Here is a 21,243-nt window from a genome sequence, read left to right as displayed (position 1 = left end):
GATTCGGATGAATAAGATAAAGAAATTAAAGGCATAAATGATGAACTTGAAAACCCTACAATTGAGAAGGGAAAGAGAACTGATGTTATAGTTGATGATACTATAACGTCCTCTCAAGACAAGAACTTGGAAACTAAAGTTATACCTAATAAAGCTATAACTTCAAATCTAAACCAAGATGTAGAATCCAGTGTTATACCAGGATCTAATATAACCTCGGGATTAAACTCACGGGGAACACTTCTTGGTTCCCAATCATTTGAAAAAGGTGAGACTAGTTCGAATGACATTGACGCACCTTCAGTCTCCAAGAAATGAAAATATAAAGACTCTTATCCCATGGAAAATATTCTTGGGTACTTACGGAGAGGTATTCAGACTCGTAGCGGGTTGAATAACTTTTGCTCCTTCTATTCCTTCCTCTCTAACATTGAACCTGCAAATATCAAAGAAGCCCTTGTTGAAGCAGATTAGATTGTTGCCATGCAAGAAGAGTTACAACAATTTGAAAGGAACAAAGTTTGGCACTTAGTTCCTAGACCTAGAGATAGATCTGTCACTAGAACAAGATGGGTATTTAGAAACAAACTAGACGATACAAGAGTTATTGTGCGAAACAAGGCTAGATTGGTCGTACAAGGTTACAATCAGCAAGAAGGGATTGATTATGACGAGACCTTTTCTCCTGTCGCTCGTCCAGAAGCTATACGATTATTAATTGCCTTTGCAGCTTACAAAGGAATTAAACTATATTAAATGGACGTTACGACTGCATTCCTTAACGGTTATTTGAACGAAGAAGTCTTTGTAGAGCAACCTCCTGGATTCCTGGACAGTAAGTTTCAAAATCACGTCTATAAGTTAGATAAAGCTTTATATGGTTTGAAACAAGCTGTTAGGGCTTAGTACGACAGATTATCAAAATTTATGCTTGAAAGCACCTTCAAGAGAGGATCGGTTGACAAGAATTTGTTTCTAAAATCTGAAGATTCCGATTTATTAGTTGTGCAAATCTATGTTGATGATATTATTTTTGGTTCAACTAATAACAAATTGTGCAAGTACTTTTCAGATTTGATGACCTCAGAATTCGAAATGAGCATGATGGTAGAACTAAGATTCTTCCTTGGACTTCAACATCAAGAAACAAGTGAATGAATTAAGATTCACCAATAAAAATACATCAAAGAACTAATCAGAAAATTCGGAATGAAAAATTCTCATTCTATGTCTACTCCCATGGTCACAGATAAGAAATTAACATTAGACGAAGATGGTAAGTCGGTTGATCAAACAACTTACCGAGGTATGATTGGCTCCCTGCTTTATTTAACTGCTAGTCGTCCAGATATCATGTTTAGCGTATGTGTATGTGCTCGATTTCAATCGTGCCCTAAGAATCGCATATGATAGCAGTTAAGAGGATCTTGATATATTTAATTGGTACGTCGAAATTGTATCTATGGTATCCTCTTGGATGTAATTTCGATCACATAGGGTATTCAAATGAAGATTATGCAGGTTGCTCGCTTGATCGAAAAAGTACTTTAGGCATTGCAACATTTGTTGGACCGCGTATTATAACATGGGGGTCAAAGAAGCAAAATTCACTTGCCTTATCGACAACTGAACCCGAATACATTGCTACCGCTTTGGTTTGTTCTCAACTTTTATGGCTTAAGCATCAATTATGTGATTATGGTATAGATGCAGGATGTATTCCTATCTTATGTGATAATACGAGTGCTATAATTATTTCCAAAAACCCAGCACAACACTCTCGTACTAAGCATATTGACATTCGACACCATTTTCTACGTGACCATGTCGATAAGGGAAATATAAAACTTGAATTTGGTAGCACAGAAAAACAATGGATAGATATTTTGACAAAGGCTTTGATAGAGAACGTTTGAGATTTTACGGTTGGAAATTGGTTTAATTGGTGGCAACTAAACTTGTCACAAATATTTACGATCTTTATGACTAACTAGAAATAGACGAGATTATGAGTGTGTCCGGATTTTCCGTTGTAAGTATATTCACGTTAAATATTATATTATGTTACGAGAATATTCCGTCTACTAGTCATATATTATGTGTATCTCCGATTTTCTCATCACAACAATTCCTTTTTATATCTTTTAGCCGAAAATTTGCTATCCAAAATATTCTCACAATTTTTTTAAATATCTACCCATGTGATTTACCTAACAGTCTTCTACCATATATTTGCCATATCTTATAAAAGATTTACCCTAACTCATCTTTCATAATCTATATATATATATATATATATATATATATATATATATATATATATATATATATATATATATATATATATATATAGAGAGAGAGAGAGAGAGAGAGAGAGAGAGAGAGAGAGAGAGAGAGAGAGAGAGAGAGAGAGAGAGAGTTAGGTTCTTGTAAGTGTTGTTTCTTATGGTGAGTTTGTGTTTGGAAATCTCAGCCACTAGGTTATATTAGAGATGATTGGCCAAGATCTAATCTTACCTGTCATATAAAACCACTATCATTTACTTATTTTCTCCTTTTTCTAGTGTTACTATTTTTTTTTACTTTAATTTTTTTTATCTCCTTTTTTTTACCTCGTGTTATTATGCTGTTATTGTGCTTTTTTTTACGACTTTGATTTTTTTTCACTTCGTTTTTTTTTACTTTAATTTTTTTAATAGTTTTTTTACCTCGTGTTATTATGCTGTTATTGTGCTTTTTTTTACGACTTTGATTTTTTTTTTCTTTTTTTTTACCACGTGTCATTCTGCTTTTATTCTGTTGTTTTTGTTATTCTGGTGTTATTGTGATGTTATTCAGGTGTCACTTTGATTTTTTTTACTACTTTTGATTTTTTTACCTTTTTCTACCACATGTTATTGTGCTGTTATTCTGGTGTTACTGTTATTCTAGTGTTATTGTGATGTTAATCCATTGTCACTTTGTTTTTTTGTTTTTTTTTTGGTGAAATGTAAGAAATATATTAAGAATCAAAAGTAATTTACAAGGAATTGTTCCAAGGAACAAGCATGAAAAAGAACAAAATTACATCCATGGTACCATACAATTCCATTTTCTCAACCAAACTCTATCCTCACCACATATACTGCTCCCAATCTTGCTCAAAATCCTCGTTTTAGCTTCAACAATTATTCTTTCAGCCAACTTAATAGGAGTAGTAATAACTGCATTCAACCTTGCATTATTTATGTCAAACCAAATGTGGTAATGACAAGAGGTCCAAAGTTGACAATGCACCTGTTGTTTCAGTCCTTTCATGCTAGTACCAGAGATTTTCAATCCTGCCATTGTAACATCAACACGAAAGCCACGCCACAGTTTAATTTCCTGCAGGACTCTCTGACTATACTCACACTGGAAGAAGAGATGCTCCTGATTTTCAGTTGAACTCTCACAGAAACAGCAGAGCTGTTCTTGACAGTAGCCAAAGGAGGCTAGTTTAGGGACATTCCATGAGTTCCATACAGCAGGTGCCCAATTCTGAGGAGCAACTGTATGTCTTAGCCATTCATAGCAGCGCCTGATAGTGAAGCCATTACTACTAGGAACCCATTGATCCTCAACATAAGCATCTTTGATCAGATCTTTAACCTTACATACATTTTTCCACGACCAAGCTACATCTGCAGGAGGTTGAAAGTCATGCCAACTCCTTCCCTTGATATGAACCTGATTCACCCATCTAATCCCAAGCCTATCAGCTTTACAGTACAACCAGTAAACTAGCTTGGCCACAGAAGCAATGTTACAAACTGCAGTCCTTTTAATTCCTAATCCACCTTCTTCCTTTGGAAGAGTGACTTTATCTCAGCCAACAGAGGGTACTCTATGATAATCAGCTGACCCATCCCATAGATAGTTCCTGCAAACTGCCTCAATGCGTTTAAAAACACATTTAGGAATAAGGAAAATGCCAGACCAGTAGTTATGAAGAGTATTCAAGACATAATTAATCAATACAAGTCTGCCTGCATAAGACAATTTTCTCCCAAGCTACGAATTCTGCTAACCATTTTCTCCACCATAATGTTGCATTCAGTTTTGGTTAATCTGGTAGCTTGAACAGGTACCCGCAGGTATCTAAAAGGCATGGAACCTTCAGTAAACCCTGTGACCTGCTTAATGTCATCTTTAACAGCTTGAGCTACTCCATTGTAGTACACCTCTGATTTGGAGCTATTCATGGATAGACCAGAGGCTCTAGAAAAATAAGAAAAGGCTCTCATCATCAGCATTATGGAGTGGACATTACCTTTACAAAACATCAACAAATCATCAGCAAACATTAAGTGGTTCAATTTGAGATTCTTGCAAAGAGGATGGTACTGGAAAGGCCATCTATCAGTAGCAAATTGCAGCATCCTGGTTAAATAATCCATACAGAAGGCAAAGATGAGAGGTGAGATAGGATCACCCTGTCTAAGACCACTCTTTCCTCTGAAAAAACCAAAGCAACTTCCATTTAAGTTCAAAGAATAGGAGGTGGTTTGAATACAACTCATGACGTTTTGGGATTTCGGTGTCACTTTGATTTTTGTACTTTTTTTTACCACATGTTATTCTGGTGTTATTGTGATGTTATTCCGGTGTCACTTTGATTTTATTTACTACTTTGATTTTTTTACTCTTTTTTTATCACGTGTTATTGTGTTGTTATTCTGGTGTTATTTCTGTATCACTTTGATTTTTTTTAACTAATTTGATTTTTTTACTCTTTTTTTATCACGTGTTATTGTGCTGTTATTCTGGTGTTATTGTTATTCTGGTGTTAATGTTGTGTTATTGTAGTGTTATTGTTATCTTCTGCAACTTCAATTTTCAATAGATGCAGGATTGACCGCAAGAGTCGGAAACATCGAATCTTCAACAAGACCATTGGATACAGTATCAAAATCGTTTTTACAGAATTTGTGATCATCTAAAAATCTTATAAGGTACAAATTAGGGTAGAATTTGGCAAAGAAAATACTGTAGAAGGAGAATCACAGCATATAAACTTTAAACGGTAAAGTACTCGAGATAATATACTGATTTACTTCATACCTTATTTCTTAATCACTTGAACCTCACCTAAAACCAATAACAATGCTTCACTTTTGATTTTTTTACTACTTTGATTTTTTTTCTCCTTTTTTTTACCACGTGTTATTGTGCTGTTATTATGTTCTTATTGTTATTCGAGAATTATTTTTCTTTTTTGACTTTTTTGTTACACTAAAATAACACTACAATAACACATGTTATTCCGGTGTTATTGTACTGTTATTCTAGTGTTATTCTATTGTTATTTTAGTGTTATTGTAATGTTATTCTTATGTTAGTGTGGTATTACTTTGATGTTATTGTACTATTATTGTAGTGTTATTCCATTATTACTCTACATTTTTCATTATTATTTATGTGTTACTCATATCGCAGACCATTCTCCTTAAGGCGGAAAGGAGAATATTTTGAAATGAGAAAATAAGATGGAAAAACCTCAAACGAGAAAATAAGGGAAATTATAATTGGAACGGAGCGAGTATATTATAAGAATTCACCATTAACCAATATAAGCTATAAGCTACACACAAATTCTTACTTTAATACCGTTTTAAGAAAAGACGATACTCAAAACTGATTTAATTAAATCAAAAAAATAAAATGAGTAGTATGAGACATCTTCAGGACGGTCAGTCGACTCAGTATAAGATGCAACTCAACAAAAGAAATAAGACCATTACTATCTTCATTATACATATCGAAAGCATCGCGTAACTCCCGCGACCAAGACTCATCATCGTCAACCTTCTTGCTGCAGAATTCAGCGAACTCAACCAGATCAGTTTTTGCCACCAAGCACCTCATATCGGTGCACCACCGCAAGCAACGATCAGACCCGACATCAAATCCCACTCCTCCGCCTTCTCCTTGAGTTCGCATTTATAACCTGCAAAAACCAGTCATAAAACCACCATTAAAGCCGCCAACAACAAGTTCGAACTCTCAAAACCGAAACACAAAACCTGATGACGAAGCCCATTTCAGATCACCACCTGATCGCATCGTCATTCCGAAATTCACTAAACCCACCCCACTCCCACCACCCACTGATTCATCTCTGGCCACTCGGACCACCACCGAAACCACTCAGAGTTCAGCAGCACGCCGGCACCAGGGGCGTATTTGAGGGGGGGAGTGAGGGCATGTGCCCTCACGTGACCAAAAAAAAAAAAAAAAAAAAAAAAAAAAAAAAAAAGGACGATAAACACAATACAAACCACACAATCAGAAAACCACAAAATAGAACGCAAAACCAATTTCTCACTGACGATAGGCACAACCCACTGTCCACACCACACATCTGCCGTCCTGCCGCCAGCCGCCGGCCTGGTATTTCCTCCTGCCGTCACCGGTCACCGACTGACCATCCCCCATCGCGGCGTCGCGGTACAGTGAGCCAGGTATGTGTTCTCAGTTCTTACTTCTTATTGATTAATTTGTTGTTGATTGTTGATTAATTCGATTAATTTGTTCTTATTAGTTATTAGTTTTGATTAATTTGTTCTCCAAATTCAATTAATTTGTTCTTATTAGTTTGATTAAGTTGTTCCCCAAACCCTAGATCCCAAATTTGTGAGTTAGTGACTATAAATGGTTGACAATTGAATTTGATATATACTGAAGTTGCGATTAGCTTCTGATTGGCATTGCTATGAAAGAAACCAAGGAAATACAAGTGCTTAATGACCTACGGAGTACATATCAAAACAGTACACTGCTTAGAATTTGTTATTTGTTTCATTGTTTGTAGATTGAATCAACGAAAATGAATAGCTTACAATACTTGTGGAGTCGGAAGTCACAAATAACTACATCGTCCTCTTCTCCGTTGTCATTAGAACCTCAAAATCTCCCTAATCAAGAAGAGCAAATTAATGATGAGCAAATTAATGATGAGCAAATTAGTGACGGGGAATCCGATAATCCATCAATTCAAGAGGGCAATCAAAGTGAGCATGAGGGTAACTCACCAACTCAAGAGGGTAATCAAAGTGAAGAGTACAATGTTCTCCCTCTTGATCCTCCACATGATCCGGGAAATCGTAAGCCAATATCATCTTACCTGGTTAATGATCGAGATGCCTTGAGAAGGATATATATCGGAAAAGGTCCTTGTAGACCTAGACCAAATGGTGAATTTCCTCAAACTTTCCAAGGTAATAAAATGCGTCGCTTCCAAGTTCTTTGGTATGATAAGTATGATTGGCTAGAATATAGTGAGAAAAATAATGCGGCATTTTGCTTTTGTTGTTACTTGTTCAAAGAGCCTTCAAGTATCCCGAAAGCAAATGTGTTTGAGATTGGAGGGTTTAAGAATTGGAAAAATGCGTTGGATAGATTTAAAAAACATGTTGGGAAAGGTACTAGTAGTTCTCACAAAGTAGCTAAACAAAAATATGAGTCTTTCATTAATAAGAAAGTATCAATAATAGAGATAGTTGAAAAAGTAAGTGATGAAGCTAAGAGTCTCTATAAATGTCGTTTGTTACGCTCTGTTTCTTGTTTAAGATTTCTTTTGAGGCAAGGACTAGCATTTAGGGGGCATAATGAAAAAGCAAAGTCAAGTAATAAGGGTAATTTTCTTGAACTTTTGGATTGGCTTGTTCAAAATAGTGAAAGTGTTGCTAAAGTTGTTTTTGCTAAGTCTCCGGAAAATCACCAAGTTACTTGCCCAACCATTCAAAAAGAATTAATTAAATGTTGTGCCCATGAGACTACTAAGCTTATCACTGAGGATCTAAATGGTGATTACTTTGGTCTATTAGCCGATGAGTCTAGTGACGTGTCTCATAAGGAAGAATTAGCTATTTGTTTGTGTTATGTTAATAAAGATGGTAAAACTTTGTGAAAGATTTCTTGGGATTGTGGATGTGAAAAATACAACTAGTTTGACACTTTTTGAGAAAATAAAGAAACTACTTGATGGCCACTCATTGAGTATGTCAAACATCCGTGGTCAAGGCTATGATGGAGCTAGTAACATGAGAGGTGAGCTTAATGGTTTGAAAAGTTTGATAATGAGTGACAATCCATGTGCATATTATGTTCATTGTTTTGCGCACCAACTTCAATTGACATTAGTGGCGGTGGCTAAAGAAAACAAAGATTGTGCCAAATTTTTCCAACATCTTGGAATTGTGCTTAATAATATTGGATATTCTTGTAAACGTTTGGAGATGGTTAGGGATATTCAAGCGGATAAGGTTTTGGAGGCCTTAGCATCGGGTGAAATTGAAAGTGGTAAGGGATTGAATCAAGAACTTGGTTTAAGTAGACCGGGGGAGACTCGGTGGGGGTCTCATTTTAAATCAATTGTGAGAGTCATGTCTTTATATGGCACACTTATTAGGGTTTTTGAGATAATTAGTAAAGGGGCTAAATCCGTTGATGATCGTGCTAAAGCCGAAATTGGGATAGATCACCTTGAATCTTTTGAGTTTGTTTTCATGTTACATTTGATGAAAGTGGTGTATGGATACACTAATTCTTTGTGTGAAGCATTACAAAGAAAAGATCAAGACATTGTTAATGCCATGACTATTCTTGATTTAACTAAGGAGCATTTGATAAAGTTTAGGAATGATGGATGGGATCAATTTTCTTCAAACGGTTTCTAACTTTTGTGCAAAACATAATATTGAAATCCCAAATATGGATGATTTTTATGCTCCTCCGGGAAGATCAAGACGTCGTCTTGTCAACGAGCTTAACCTACAACGAGTTCGAATTGACATGTTTATAGGTGTTTTGGATAAACAAGTCCATGAACTAAATAGCCGATTTGATGTGAGAAGCATGGAGATGCTAATGTGTATGGCTTGTTTTAGTCCCGCCGATGTTTTTGCTTCTTTCAATAAGGACAAATTGGTTAGACTTGCAAAGTTCTATCCTAATGAGTTTAATGATACCGAGATAACACTACTTGAGTTTGAACTTGATATTTTTGAAAGTGATATGCTAAGGGATTCAAGATTTCATCTTATCAAGAGCCTTGGTGAGCTTTTAATTTTTCTTGTTGAGACAAAGAAACATATTTCATATTCACGTGTTTATTTGTTATTGAAGCTTGTATTGATACTTCCGGTGGCAACAGCAAGTGTGGAAAGAGTTTTCTCCTCCATGAAGTATGTGAAGAATTATTTGCGAAATAGTATGAGCGATGAACTATTAGATAATTGTTTAGTGACTTATATTGAGAGAGATTTTTTTTCACAAGTGAGTGATGATGATGTTATTAGGCGTTTTCAAGATATGAATCCTCGTCGGATGGCTTTAGATTTTTCTTAGATTTTTCCTTTGTAATTTACTGTGTATTGACGATATTTGAATTTTAATGTATAAATGTTGTCCGCAATTTTTTTTTCTTACTGTGCCCCCCCTTTACCCAAATCCTGGATCCGCCACTGGCCGACACTACGTTTTTTTATTGATATTTATGTTGCTAAAATTGGGTTCGAGAGTTTAGCTGTGCTTTGCAATTTTGGTGAGTTTTTGTTTTGATTTGGGGAATTAGGGTAAGTTGATTAAAATTATTGCAATTAATTACAGCTTCTATTACCGTTTCTGCTCGAAGAAAACACCGATTCAAGCTCCGAAGACGAATCGTCGCACTAATCATCATCGTGGATTTAACTTCCACCACAATAAGACGAGTTATTCTCCATTGAGCAGAAATTGACTGTCGTCGTGGTGTTCGCCGGCGAATGTTACGCTACCGAAAACTAAATGCTTCCGCTTTGGTAGGGATGAATTCAGTATGGTAATCGTCATCGTCGATTTTGGATGTGATTTCAGGGAATTTATCATAGAAGAGAGATAAAAACAAAGATTGAGACTCAGTAACATAAAAGTCGTGTGTGTGACTGTGTTATTGATTTTATCATTAGTTGAGTGCTTAATCTGAGTTGTCAGATTTTATTATTCAATGGTCCAGATTTTAAAGCACAAAGTTACCACAAGAACCAAACTCACGAGGTCCCGATAAAACACGCGCTGACAATTTCAATTCTAAACTATTCTCTCACTCCATGTCACAATATGCTCCATAACATTAAATTATTCCTATCCTCTTTCTCTCTCACCCCGACACACAGGCCACGACTCCACGACCTCCAATCGCCGACGTCGGACCACCAAACACAACCTGAAAATGAAGACAACCCCACTGCGATATTGTTGCTATAGGTTTGCGGCGGAAGTAACGATTTTTGAATTTGTTGAATATATTTATGCTATATGTTTTTTGTAATCTTATGAATTTGTTTAATGTTATGCAGGTTTTGCAGTGTTGTTCGTGATTTTGTTTTGTTCATTCAATTGATTGTAACTTAAGGTAGTTTAATTTATTATGTTAAGTTTAGAGTTGATTTTTTGCTTTTTTTTTAATTGTCTGATGTTGTTAATGGTGATTGTTTTGAGCTGAAGTGATTAATTGATTGATTACTTGTTCATGCAATCATTGTCAATTGATTGATTGATTTTGATCGCGATTTCGTGTAAGCATTAATTTGATTTAGTAGCGTAAGAGTTCATCAATACTCGTCAATGTAAATTTGATTGAAGGAGTAAGCATTGGCCATGCTGACGTGCTCCACAGTGATAATCCGATTGATTTTTTTGGTACTTTGATGATTTATACTCGCTTTAAGAGTGTATCTAGTTAGGATAGAGGTATGTATCTAACAACTTAAATGAGTGTATCTAACTAGTTAGAGGTACGTATCTAGCAGCTTAAAAGATTGTATCTAGTTAGCTAGAGGTGTTCATCTAGAAATTTAAGAAGTGTATCTAGCTAACTAAAGATACGTATCTAGCAACTTGAAGGAGTGTATCTAGCTAGGTAGAGGTATGTATCTAGCAACTTAAAGGAGAGAGGTCGCCGGTAGGAGGAAGTTCGCCTGTGAGGGTCGGTGATGTAGGGACAGCATCGTTGAGGGGTCGGTGTTGATATTGGTGGTGATGGTTAATGGGTGAGGTTAGTTGACGGTGTTGCGTGGTGGATCAGGTGTTTGTCGTGGGTACGGTTGGTCAGTGGTGGTGGTGGTGGTCGTGAGGTGTGAGTGGTAGTTGCATAATATATGACCGTAGATATGCAAGCTAGTACTACAAGATACACAAATCGACTTGTGTATCTGGAGTATTAATTTATGGTACCACATGAATGCATTGAATCGAACATATCAAATATGCAGTAGCATTTTGCTGTTGCTTCTGGATGCAAGAAATTAGAACAATTAGATCTCTGTATGCAAGAAATTGGAATAACTAGACATTAAGCAATGCCCAAATATTCAAGGTTCTGGATTCCGGGTCTTGCCAACTACTCCAAGAACATATGACATATAATTAGCTCACTAATGCAATCTACATCAATTTCCATTGTCAACTTCAAGAATTTAGAAGATAAATTGATCCTATAACAAACTTGGCTAAAAATGGTTTGTAGTTGTGATCCTAATGTTTTATGTCGCCATTTAGCAGGCATCCACTGACGGAATATCAAGCATTTTGTAAATGCTTAGCGCTCTTCGATTGATCAAAGCTTTGATTTACAGTCTGAGAGGTGGTCGACCATATTTTGACTTGATTTTGAGCTAGGGAGCAAACTAATTTAAGCTATATGCATCACTATACAACTGCATTGTGCAAAAGGAAGTTCAGTAATGTACTTAAGTCAGGTTAGAACCTTTGGTCATTTGTACTATCCTTATTGTAAGATAAGAGAGTTTCCACACTATATTATCAATAAGCAATATTATGGTGCATTATGAGCTGGAGACTACTGCTATAATGCTATTTCACCGATATTTCTTTGTCTTAACATGTACCACCTGCTATTTTTTTTGTAAGAAAATACTTGGGGAAACATTTCTACATGCATTGACGTATTTATTTGTAAAATATGAGGGAATAAAAGGGAGACCATACGTTTAAACCATAGGAAATTAACTTAAAATTCTTTATGTATGAAGAAAGGGAGATGTAACTCATTTGCTGAAGGTTTTTGAATAAAAGGGAGACCGTAGGTTTACATCACTTCTGTGACTATGACAATATGTCTTCTTCCAAGTATGACATGATATTTATCTTCATGCTGCCAAATTGTCGCAATGTTAGTAATTGGCTGGATAGTTAGTAATTTAGTTGTCTTTATGATAAATTAGTTGCTTTATAGATGTATAAAATTACCTTTGTGCCTTAGAGAGTCCCTTTTATGACAGATAATTCACAACATAATTAGCTGAAATAGTTTTAAAATATGTATAGATTGCTAGATCACAATATTGAACCTGTGGATGGATTGCTACTCTCCATCTGGTATGTATCTACATTTGTCTGATTGACTTGAACTACATTTGTGTTGAAAAGTAGGATTTCTCTTAAGAGTAAGATACTGATCTACTAGTTATATTAAAATTGCAGTAGCATAGCTTTTGTATTAAGTAAATGTCAAAGAGTTTCTCGAAATGCGTCATTGTTTCAATGAAAAGTTGATGCCACAAGTGGTGGTGATGGTAGTGTGTTTCTAGGTGATCATCCATGGCATCAGTCGGAATAACATGTGTGCCGACATTATGTTGCAGTCATATGGGAATGACAAGGCGTAGGCTCCAAAACTGCTTAAGAACCACTTCAAAAACGATAGCTAGAACTGCCTGTTATAATTATACCAAGCTTAGAGTCTTCAATGATCCCAGCTTTCAGATCATAAACTCCGACTATGATTCCGACTCTGACGATACTGCTGATCAGTTATTCAGTTAAGAGATCAAGTTCAGGTGGGGCCACTGAAATGAGTATATAGGCAAAATGAGCAATCTTTGTCACAATGACGGTATTTATTCGAGGAAATTGTGATTAAGTTTGTGCTCCAGCTTTTGTTACTCTACATTGTGGAATGTATACATTAAGTCGTTTTTATCAAACCTTTGTTCAGGGTTTCCTGATGTAAAAACAACTCTTTGTTGTTTGGCCTTGGTTTTCTCATTCTTTATATCTTGCTGTGTATAGTTGTATGCTACTGAGATAAATGATAATTTAATACACTAGTTGTGAGTGAAGTCAAGTTGCAGTGCCATATTTCACTTTAATTCAAGTTAGGTTGTATAGTTCAATTAAATTTATAAGTTACAGTAACATAAGTTCACTTAAATTAACTTATGATACGTTAAATCAAGTTAGTTTATGTTAATTTAACTTTAAAATAAAATTCAATTCAGTTTATACTAGTTGTATCGTGACTCGGCAACTACAAAGACCAATACATTTTAGTCGATAGCCGATTTTTGAACCAAGGGTGCATTGACACATCGTTCCTTATTATGAATCTAGCAACTTTAAAAAGTGTATCTAGCTAATTAAAGGTAAGTATCTAACAACTTAAAAGAGTGTATCTAACTAGTTAGAGGTATGTATCTAGCAAATTAAAAGAGTGTATCTAACTATCTAGAGGTATGTATCTAACAACTTAAAGGAGTGCATCTAGCAACTTAAAATAGTGTATCTAGCTAGCTAAAGTAAGTATCTAGCAACTTAAAAGAGTATATCTAACTAACTAGAAGTAAATATGTACCGACATAATGATATCAAACAAAATAAAATCAATATTAATAATCTATAAACAAAACGGGCTTAATGACGTCCATATACAATGCATCTATGCCTTTGAATTTTTCATTAATTTATGTCATGCATAAATATTACAAGTATGAGTACACTAGTATATGTACAGACGATCACATCCTGTCTAATATCAGATACACATATTTACTAATCCAGATACACATGTAAGTACCCCTAGATACACATATTGTGTTGTATTAATTTGTGTATGCGGAGGGGTTAGCTTGTGTATCAGTCACCTAACTAAACTACCACAACCCACCACCACCACCACCAAATACTCAACCTACCACCACCACACACCACATCAACTCTACCCCCAGCAGACTTCCAATACGGATTCCAAACTTCCAATACGGATTTTATCACCGGCATAATATATACTACTCTTGATGACAGCCAAGCATTGAAAGCCAACTATAATTTGAACCACATTCCCGCTATCAGCCCCGGTAACCATTTAAACTTATATAGGCGACATCACCGGTGACACCACATTAAACCACCACCATCACTACAGACTAAGACCACATATATTATCACATATGGTATTACTAGTGGATAGATATATTATTAACTCATATACACAAGGTATTTCTACTCGATACACAACAAATCGATTTGTGTATCCAGTAGTAATACTATGTGTAACCGGGCTGCTATTTTGTGAATCTACCGCCCCACTACGATCCATCAAGCCTACCACAACCCACCACCATTGCTCCCGTCATCACCACCACTATGCTGTCGACCCTGAAGATATCGTCACTAACCAGTATCATACTCCCTTCTCTGAACTCCGACCACATATCTGACTTGTACAGCTAAATAACAACATCATGCTCACACCACATCAAACTTGTACCGCTAAACGACACCACCATACAATAAAAAATCAGATGACGCGCGCCGTCTACCATCATCACTCACACCGGAGGCCGATCAACCCTCTGATTTTCCATTACAATTGGTACCCAGATGCACATATTGACTCACCATAAAGTGACGACCGTTAATTGAGAAAGGGCGACGGAAGACGATGGACAAAGGTGATAGATCGAGGTTGAATGCCAACATCGCTGGTATATTAGGTGGTCATAGTGAGGTTGTCGGCGGTTGTGTGTCGGTGCGGTGCCGAATGGAGGTTGTGTGTCCAGGTGATATGGATGTGGTTGGGAATAACTAATGTCAGGGAGTGTATAACTATGTTTGCGCGTGTGTTTGTCAAACAAGGTGAGGTGAGAGAATGTCAGCGCGTGTGTTTGTCTAACTATGTTTTGGTTTTTAATTCAGTTCGTACGGTTCGCACCGTAATTTAGTTCGTACAGGATCCTGATTCTATATATATATATATATAGGGGCGGGTTCAAGTACGAACTGAATTACGGTGCGAACGAACCGTACGAACTAGCCTCAACCCAGTTTTTTTTTTTTTTCCAGATACACTTTATTTTTATACCAGATACACCTCTTGTTCAGATACATTTTATAACAAGTGTGGATACACATTTTCTACACTACAATTCTAGATGCACTTTTTTAACAATAATTTTTTTGGGAGTTTTAAAACTAACTCCGAGATACATTTTATACTATTTCCGGATACATTTTATATTATTAGCGGATAAACTTTGTGGAAATTGTTACAAGTTTTAACACTAACTCGGAAACGTTTTATATTTTTTGCGGATACATTTTATAATTTTTGCGGATACACATGACATTAAAGCCAGATACACATTATAATATTTCTGGATACACAATCTTATATACTTCCAGATACACATCGTATGAATACCAAATACACATGGTTATACTACCGGATACACATCTATCTCGTATTAATACCGTGTGTATCCCGTATCAATACCATATTTATATGGGGTGGTATTTTGTGTATCCACTTCCACCACAGTCATCATAGCCCCCACCGCAACCATCACCACTAGCCCCACCACCACCACCACCACCGCCACGACCACCACTGCCGCCACCACCATTACCAAGCTGACCCGACTAACACCACAACACTACCACTACCACCACCATCCCACAAATAACACCGGATACATCACCCCCACCACCGCGAACACCACAACCACCACCACCACTGCCCCACCGCCGCCACCGCCACATGACACATTCACCACCTCCACAAGTACGACCAGACCACTACCACTAACCCTACATCACCACCGCTGCCACCAGTACCACTATCACTACCACCACCATCAGCGCCACAAATACGAACAGTGAATTTTGACTTCATTGCCAGCTGAAGTACTACCGGGAATGAATCCAAGTCTAAAATATTGAAACCTGATTTCTGTGTGTTGTTATTAAACTTTTGACAGTTTCGGATTAATTGCATTACAAACCAAATGCAAAGATCTCTATTCCACTGAGGTTATGACTTTGATTTGGCAGGTGTCTTCTAATGGCAAGGCAACAGTAACATCAATTGTTCGCTCCTCTGAAGAGGTCATAAACCCTAATGATGAAGTCACTCCAGAACATTATGGTGTTCCTCTTATTGAACTCGAGAGGCGTTTACATGAACTTCTGGAAGCGAGACAAGAAGAGAGGATAAAAGAACTAGAAGCTCATCTAGAATTCATTATATTTGATCAATGGAAAGCTTCAAGAAAATGATGTTTTCCGGGTCGGAATTATCCGACATAAACTCCGACGTACTTAGATTTTTGAAATACCTCTTCACTTGTCGTAGATCTACAACTTAATAAAATTACATCCCCAAAAACAAACACATACCCTTTTTGAAATACTTCTTATATTTATTTTATATTAAAACATGCAAGTTTTATCAAGTGTTGAGAACAAACCTAAGATTCATAACAAGACCCATTGTTTTATTTCAAGTTTTTGGGCGAAAAACTCCATTAGTGAAGCTGCTTTGCAACATTTGAAAATTGATTTTGGTATTTTCTTCAGAAAATAAAATAGGAGCATAGATAGAAATATTTTGAAGATGGTAATGAAATGTTTGGACCACTAATACATAAATAATTCAAAAATCCCAAAAAATATCAAACCAACAGGTTTGATTAAAATCATTGTATGACAGCAAAACAAATACCAAAAAGAAACATAAATAGAGCTATACATTTCAGTCAATAGCTGGTGCGGTGTGTTTATCACATCAGATAATCGGAAATTGGAATTTTCTCTTTGCCGACGTCAATGAAGAGAGGAACAACGAAATTGGAGGGCTCGGCAGAGAAGAAACATTAGACAGCCGAGCAACCGCAATCACAACTATTAGTTTCTTGAAATTTAACTTCATTTTATGTAGATCTAGGATTTTAATCGGAAAAAGTGCGATGGGATTGTCGTTGGTGGGTGAAAAATTGAACCGACATATAAGTACATGGGAATGGCGACTGAGAAGTGAAGACCGGAGCTCCGGCGTGTTTACCCGGCGTAAATAACTGCCGGCGGCGACGATGATGAACTGGTGGTGGAGTGTCGGCAGTTGAGTAGTTGAGTATTGAGGGGATTGGATAAGAGTGACGAGATGAGAGAGTGGGTGGGTTGGTTGGTTTATTTAAGAGGTTGGGTTCTTGAGTTAAATATCTGGTATATTGGGTTTATTAGGTTAGTTCGTACGGTTCGCACCGTAATTTGGTTCGTACAGGATCCCGATTCTATATATATATATATATATATATATATATATATATATATATATATATATATATATATATATATATATATATATATATATATATATATATATATATATATAGAATCATAATAAAATTCGTAGCCGCCTATACACTAGCCTAGTTTTACCATAACTCGATTTCTTCTACCACTCATAAATACCCCACCTCCCTCACGTCTCCATCACCCCAACTCTCCAAAAATTAACTTTTTTATAACTCTCCCACACTCAACCTCATTCATCATTATCATCATCATGTCTCCCCCAAAAACTCGCCTCAACTCACCATCAACTCGGTCCTCTACTAAGACCGGGTCATCCAAACCATCATGCAATAAGCCCATTCAAACCATAAACACTTCCTCACCTCAATCAAACCCCAACCTACTAATCCCGATCATAACCGGGTTGATACTAATCTCGAGGGAAAGCGTCGGAAACTTAACAAAGGTAAGAAGAAGGATATTGGTGTTCATAAAGGACGGTCTTATCCCGAAAAGTGGTATGCAAAGATTGATGCTGTGCAATTCTTCAAAGATTTCTTGACTTATCAAGAATGGACCAAGATTTGCTCTATGACCGGTCTCGTCTATCCTATTAGGGTAATTAAATTCTATGCTTCGATTTCAGTTAAGAAGAATGTGTTGCATGAAATGGTTAATGAGTCCGGAGTCACTATTTCCGTTGACGATTTTCGCACTCTGTTTTCCGTCCTTGGTGATGGGGTGGAAATTAACCAGATTGCAGAATGAGGGGATGTGACGGAGGAAGAAAAGCTTCAAATTAAGCGTTCCTTTGATGATGGTGCTACGAGGTATAGTAACATGTTAGCGGGTATGTTTACACCCAAGTTAAATTTTTTTATGGAATACGGTCATTCCGAGGAGAGGAGGCCGTGACAAATGGTCAAGCTATGAGATGGTTTTGGTCTTTAAATGGCTTGAAGGTGTTAAGGTTAGTCTTCCCCGACTTATTTTTTATCGTATTGTCCAAACTACTATTTACATCACCGAAGAAAAATTTTATACTACTTTAGATTTACCCTTTGGGATGTGGATTTCTCGTATTTTGGAACATAAGGGGGTTGTCGGTCCTACTAGCTATGGGGTCATGGTCAAAGACGAGATGTGTGATACACATCGCAAATTAATGAAAATAGATGTGGTTAGACACGGCTTGATCTTCTTGTCCAAGGGTAATGTGGTGGAAAAGTCGTCGGATGTGATGGTGGTCGTTGAACAAAAATTGGACCCGTTCATGACAAGTATTTGTGAAAAATTAGAGGTTCAAAATAAGTTGATTGCGGGAATGGGAAAGGAGAAAGATGGGGCTCCAGTTTCTAATGGTTCGGGTAATGGCGAGGTCCTATCTTATTGGAGATACCTCATTTCTACACCTCCCGCCAACCACCCAGTGATGATTGGGCCGCATGTTTGATACGCGGAACAATTTATTCCAGTCCGTAAGCTCATCGACAAGTGATAGCTCAAACACTCGAGTCAACCCCTGGGTCGTCATCTACGCATTAATACGGTCGTTTTGACAGTACTTAGAGTTCATTTGGAGTCTGGGTCAAAAACTGCTTCATTTTATAAAAAAAACCGTTTAAATGCCAAGTCGGAATATTTCGGAATGTTCTAGAATTCTCTGGAAATTTATTCCTAATTAAAATTAATATTTTAAGTAAATATCTTCCGTATTTTGTGTTTTATGGAATAAGGAAGTGTAGATCTACCGAAATTCCATAATAAAACGCGGAAATCTTTCTTGCTGAGGAGGAAACGTCTGGGGAAATGACGCAGCAGGTGTTGTGCCTCTTCCAAGGGTTTCACTAGCTGATGTGCCTCTTCTCCAGCCCTCTTTTCGCACTTTTCGGAATATTTCCGTGATTTTTTTCCAAATCCGTGTCATTCCTAAACTCTTCCGTCTGTTTAGTATAAATAGAGGCCTTTGGCCTCCATATTTGGCACGCGAGTGTTCCGCCCCTTCTTTCTCTCTCTATGCATTCTAGACTACGCTATTGCCTTTCGACGCCTACGTGCTTGATCAATCGACCACGTAAGCTCAGATCCTTCTAAGACCCAGTCACGTTGCATAGACCGACCAATTTGACCAACTCCACTTTTAATCTACCTAATCAATATTCTAAATCCTCTAACGAAGGCACTTTCCATGGATATTCGAGTCGAGCAATCACTAACCGTTAACTTTAGTCAATCTCGTTCCGTCAAATATGTAAGTCTGAGGGTGTAAAATACCATTTTATTATTGTACTTTTATTTATATCAATTAATGTAGATCTATATCAAAAGTACGTTCGAAAACCGATTTAAAATCCATCTTTTAAAATCGTTTTTACGAAACAGCGGAAGTCAGACGTCGAGAAGAAACGCAGCAGCAGCTGCGCTTCTTCGAAGGTTCGGAGCCTTGCTACGCCTCTTCCAGAGGTTGGTTGCTGCTCCTGCTCTTCTTCTTCTTCCTCGACTTCTTGTAAGTTTCTTTCTTTTTTTATCTCTTTCTTTTTCTTTCGTTCTTTTGTTATTTCAGTACATAAATCATGCTTTAACAGCTCCTTTTAACTACAATGGTTAATTCGTCCTTAATCCCGAGTAATTCAATACATGCTGGTTTTCGCCGTTTTTATTCAAATTGATTATTCTGGGTTTCGACTTGTTCATGTCGAGGTTCTGGAATCCTAATTTGATACATAAGTTTTCTTCTGATTCTTATTTGTCTAGTTTTGTCTTAATCTACTCTCCAGTTTCTCCTTTTTGTATTTCCGACACGAGTTAATCATAATCATGTAAACCGGTGTAATTTATCGTTTTAATTCGTTTTATGGCTTGTCCAGATACATATAATCGGTTGAAGTACTTCAACTCGTGTATAATATCGATAATTCATCCTAAATCTACCAACGAACGATAACAATGTTGCAGTTCTGACTTCACGGCCAGAACCCAGCTTTAGAACAGACGCATGAAGTGTTTCGCCTCTTCCAGAGGACGCAGCAGATGCTGCGCCTGTTCTGGGCTCGCTTCTGTCTCTGAATTTTTTATCGCTTTGACGTAGCTCTCAATTACTGTTTAAATCAACTATTATTCGTATTATCACCTCTAATCTGGCGTATTTATATATTTTAATTCTAATTTTAATTTCTTTTATTTTCTTCGAAATCCTGTCTTTGAGCGTGCTTTTGACGTAGATCAAATAAACTTTGTAAAACTTATAATTTTAATTATTGTAATTCATTTGTCGTAATTATTATTATGTATGATTTATTTACTTGGCATTCACGTGTTGTTAATCTAATTTCCAACTTCGACCCAATTGTTTGCTAAAATATGTGTTAACCGACATAGTCTAAATTCACATGCTAGGATTAATCCATGATTGTTGCATTGCATGCATTACATCGATGAAATATCAAATATGAATAATTTCCCTAATCATTAGTAGAGGTCGCTATCGAGGCGGGCGGGATTAGGTGTTCGACTTAAAGAGCTTCCTAATACGTACCTTCACCTCTTACTCCAATTATCTCTGGACATCCGTGTTCATTGGCATCTCGAGAGTTATTCTAGACATAGGCTGCTAAGGGTAACTGATACCCGTCGTATTGAGTACCAAAGATAAAATTTATAATCTCCTATTAAGACTAACCTAGGCTAGCGGTAACAGGGTAGAACCACAAGGAAGCAGTTGTAAATTCTAGTTGTTTTATGATCAGTCAAAGGTAACAATTATGGGGGTTGATTTGAATTGATCTATAGCTAAAAGTGAACTAAGATAATAAACTAAAATACGATTTAAACAGATAAAAGAAGGGTACTAGGATGGTCAGTTCATTATAG

The 21,243-nt window shown here is 36.7% G+C and overlaps 3 protein-coding genes across 3 annotated transcripts; all 3 read left to right on the top strand.

Annotated features, from left to right (window-relative positions):
• Positions 1-6,847: 6,847 nt before the first annotated feature.
• On the top strand, positions 6,848-7,930 carry LOC141613919 (uncharacterized). The gene has a single exon (XM_074432661.1). The coding sequence runs from the start codon at positions 6,848-6,850 to the stop codon at positions 7,928-7,930; it is 1,083 nt and encodes a 360-aa protein (XP_074288762.1).
• Positions 7,931-8,021: 91 nt separating this feature from the next.
• LOC141613918 (uncharacterized) lies at positions 8,022-8,699 on the top strand. The gene has a single exon (XM_074432660.1). It carries the CDS (start codon positions 8,022-8,024, stop codon positions 8,697-8,699), a length of 678 nt encoding a protein of 225 aa, XP_074288761.1.
• Positions 8,700-8,733: 34 nt separating this feature from the next.
• LOC141613917 (uncharacterized) lies at positions 8,734-9,369 on the top strand. The gene has a single exon (XM_074432659.1). The coding sequence runs from the start codon at positions 8,734-8,736 to the stop codon at positions 9,367-9,369; it is 636 nt and encodes a 211-aa protein (XP_074288760.1).
• Positions 9,370-21,243: the final 11,874 nt, after the last annotated feature.

Source organism: Silene latifolia, chromosome 11 (genome assembly GCF_048544455.1).
Source record: "Silene latifolia isolate original U9 population chromosome 11, ASM4854445v1, whole genome shotgun sequence".
NCBI lineage: Eukaryota > Viridiplantae > Streptophyta > Magnoliopsida > Caryophyllales > Caryophyllaceae > Silene > Silene latifolia.
This window is presented reverse-complemented; position numbering and strand designations above follow the sequence as displayed.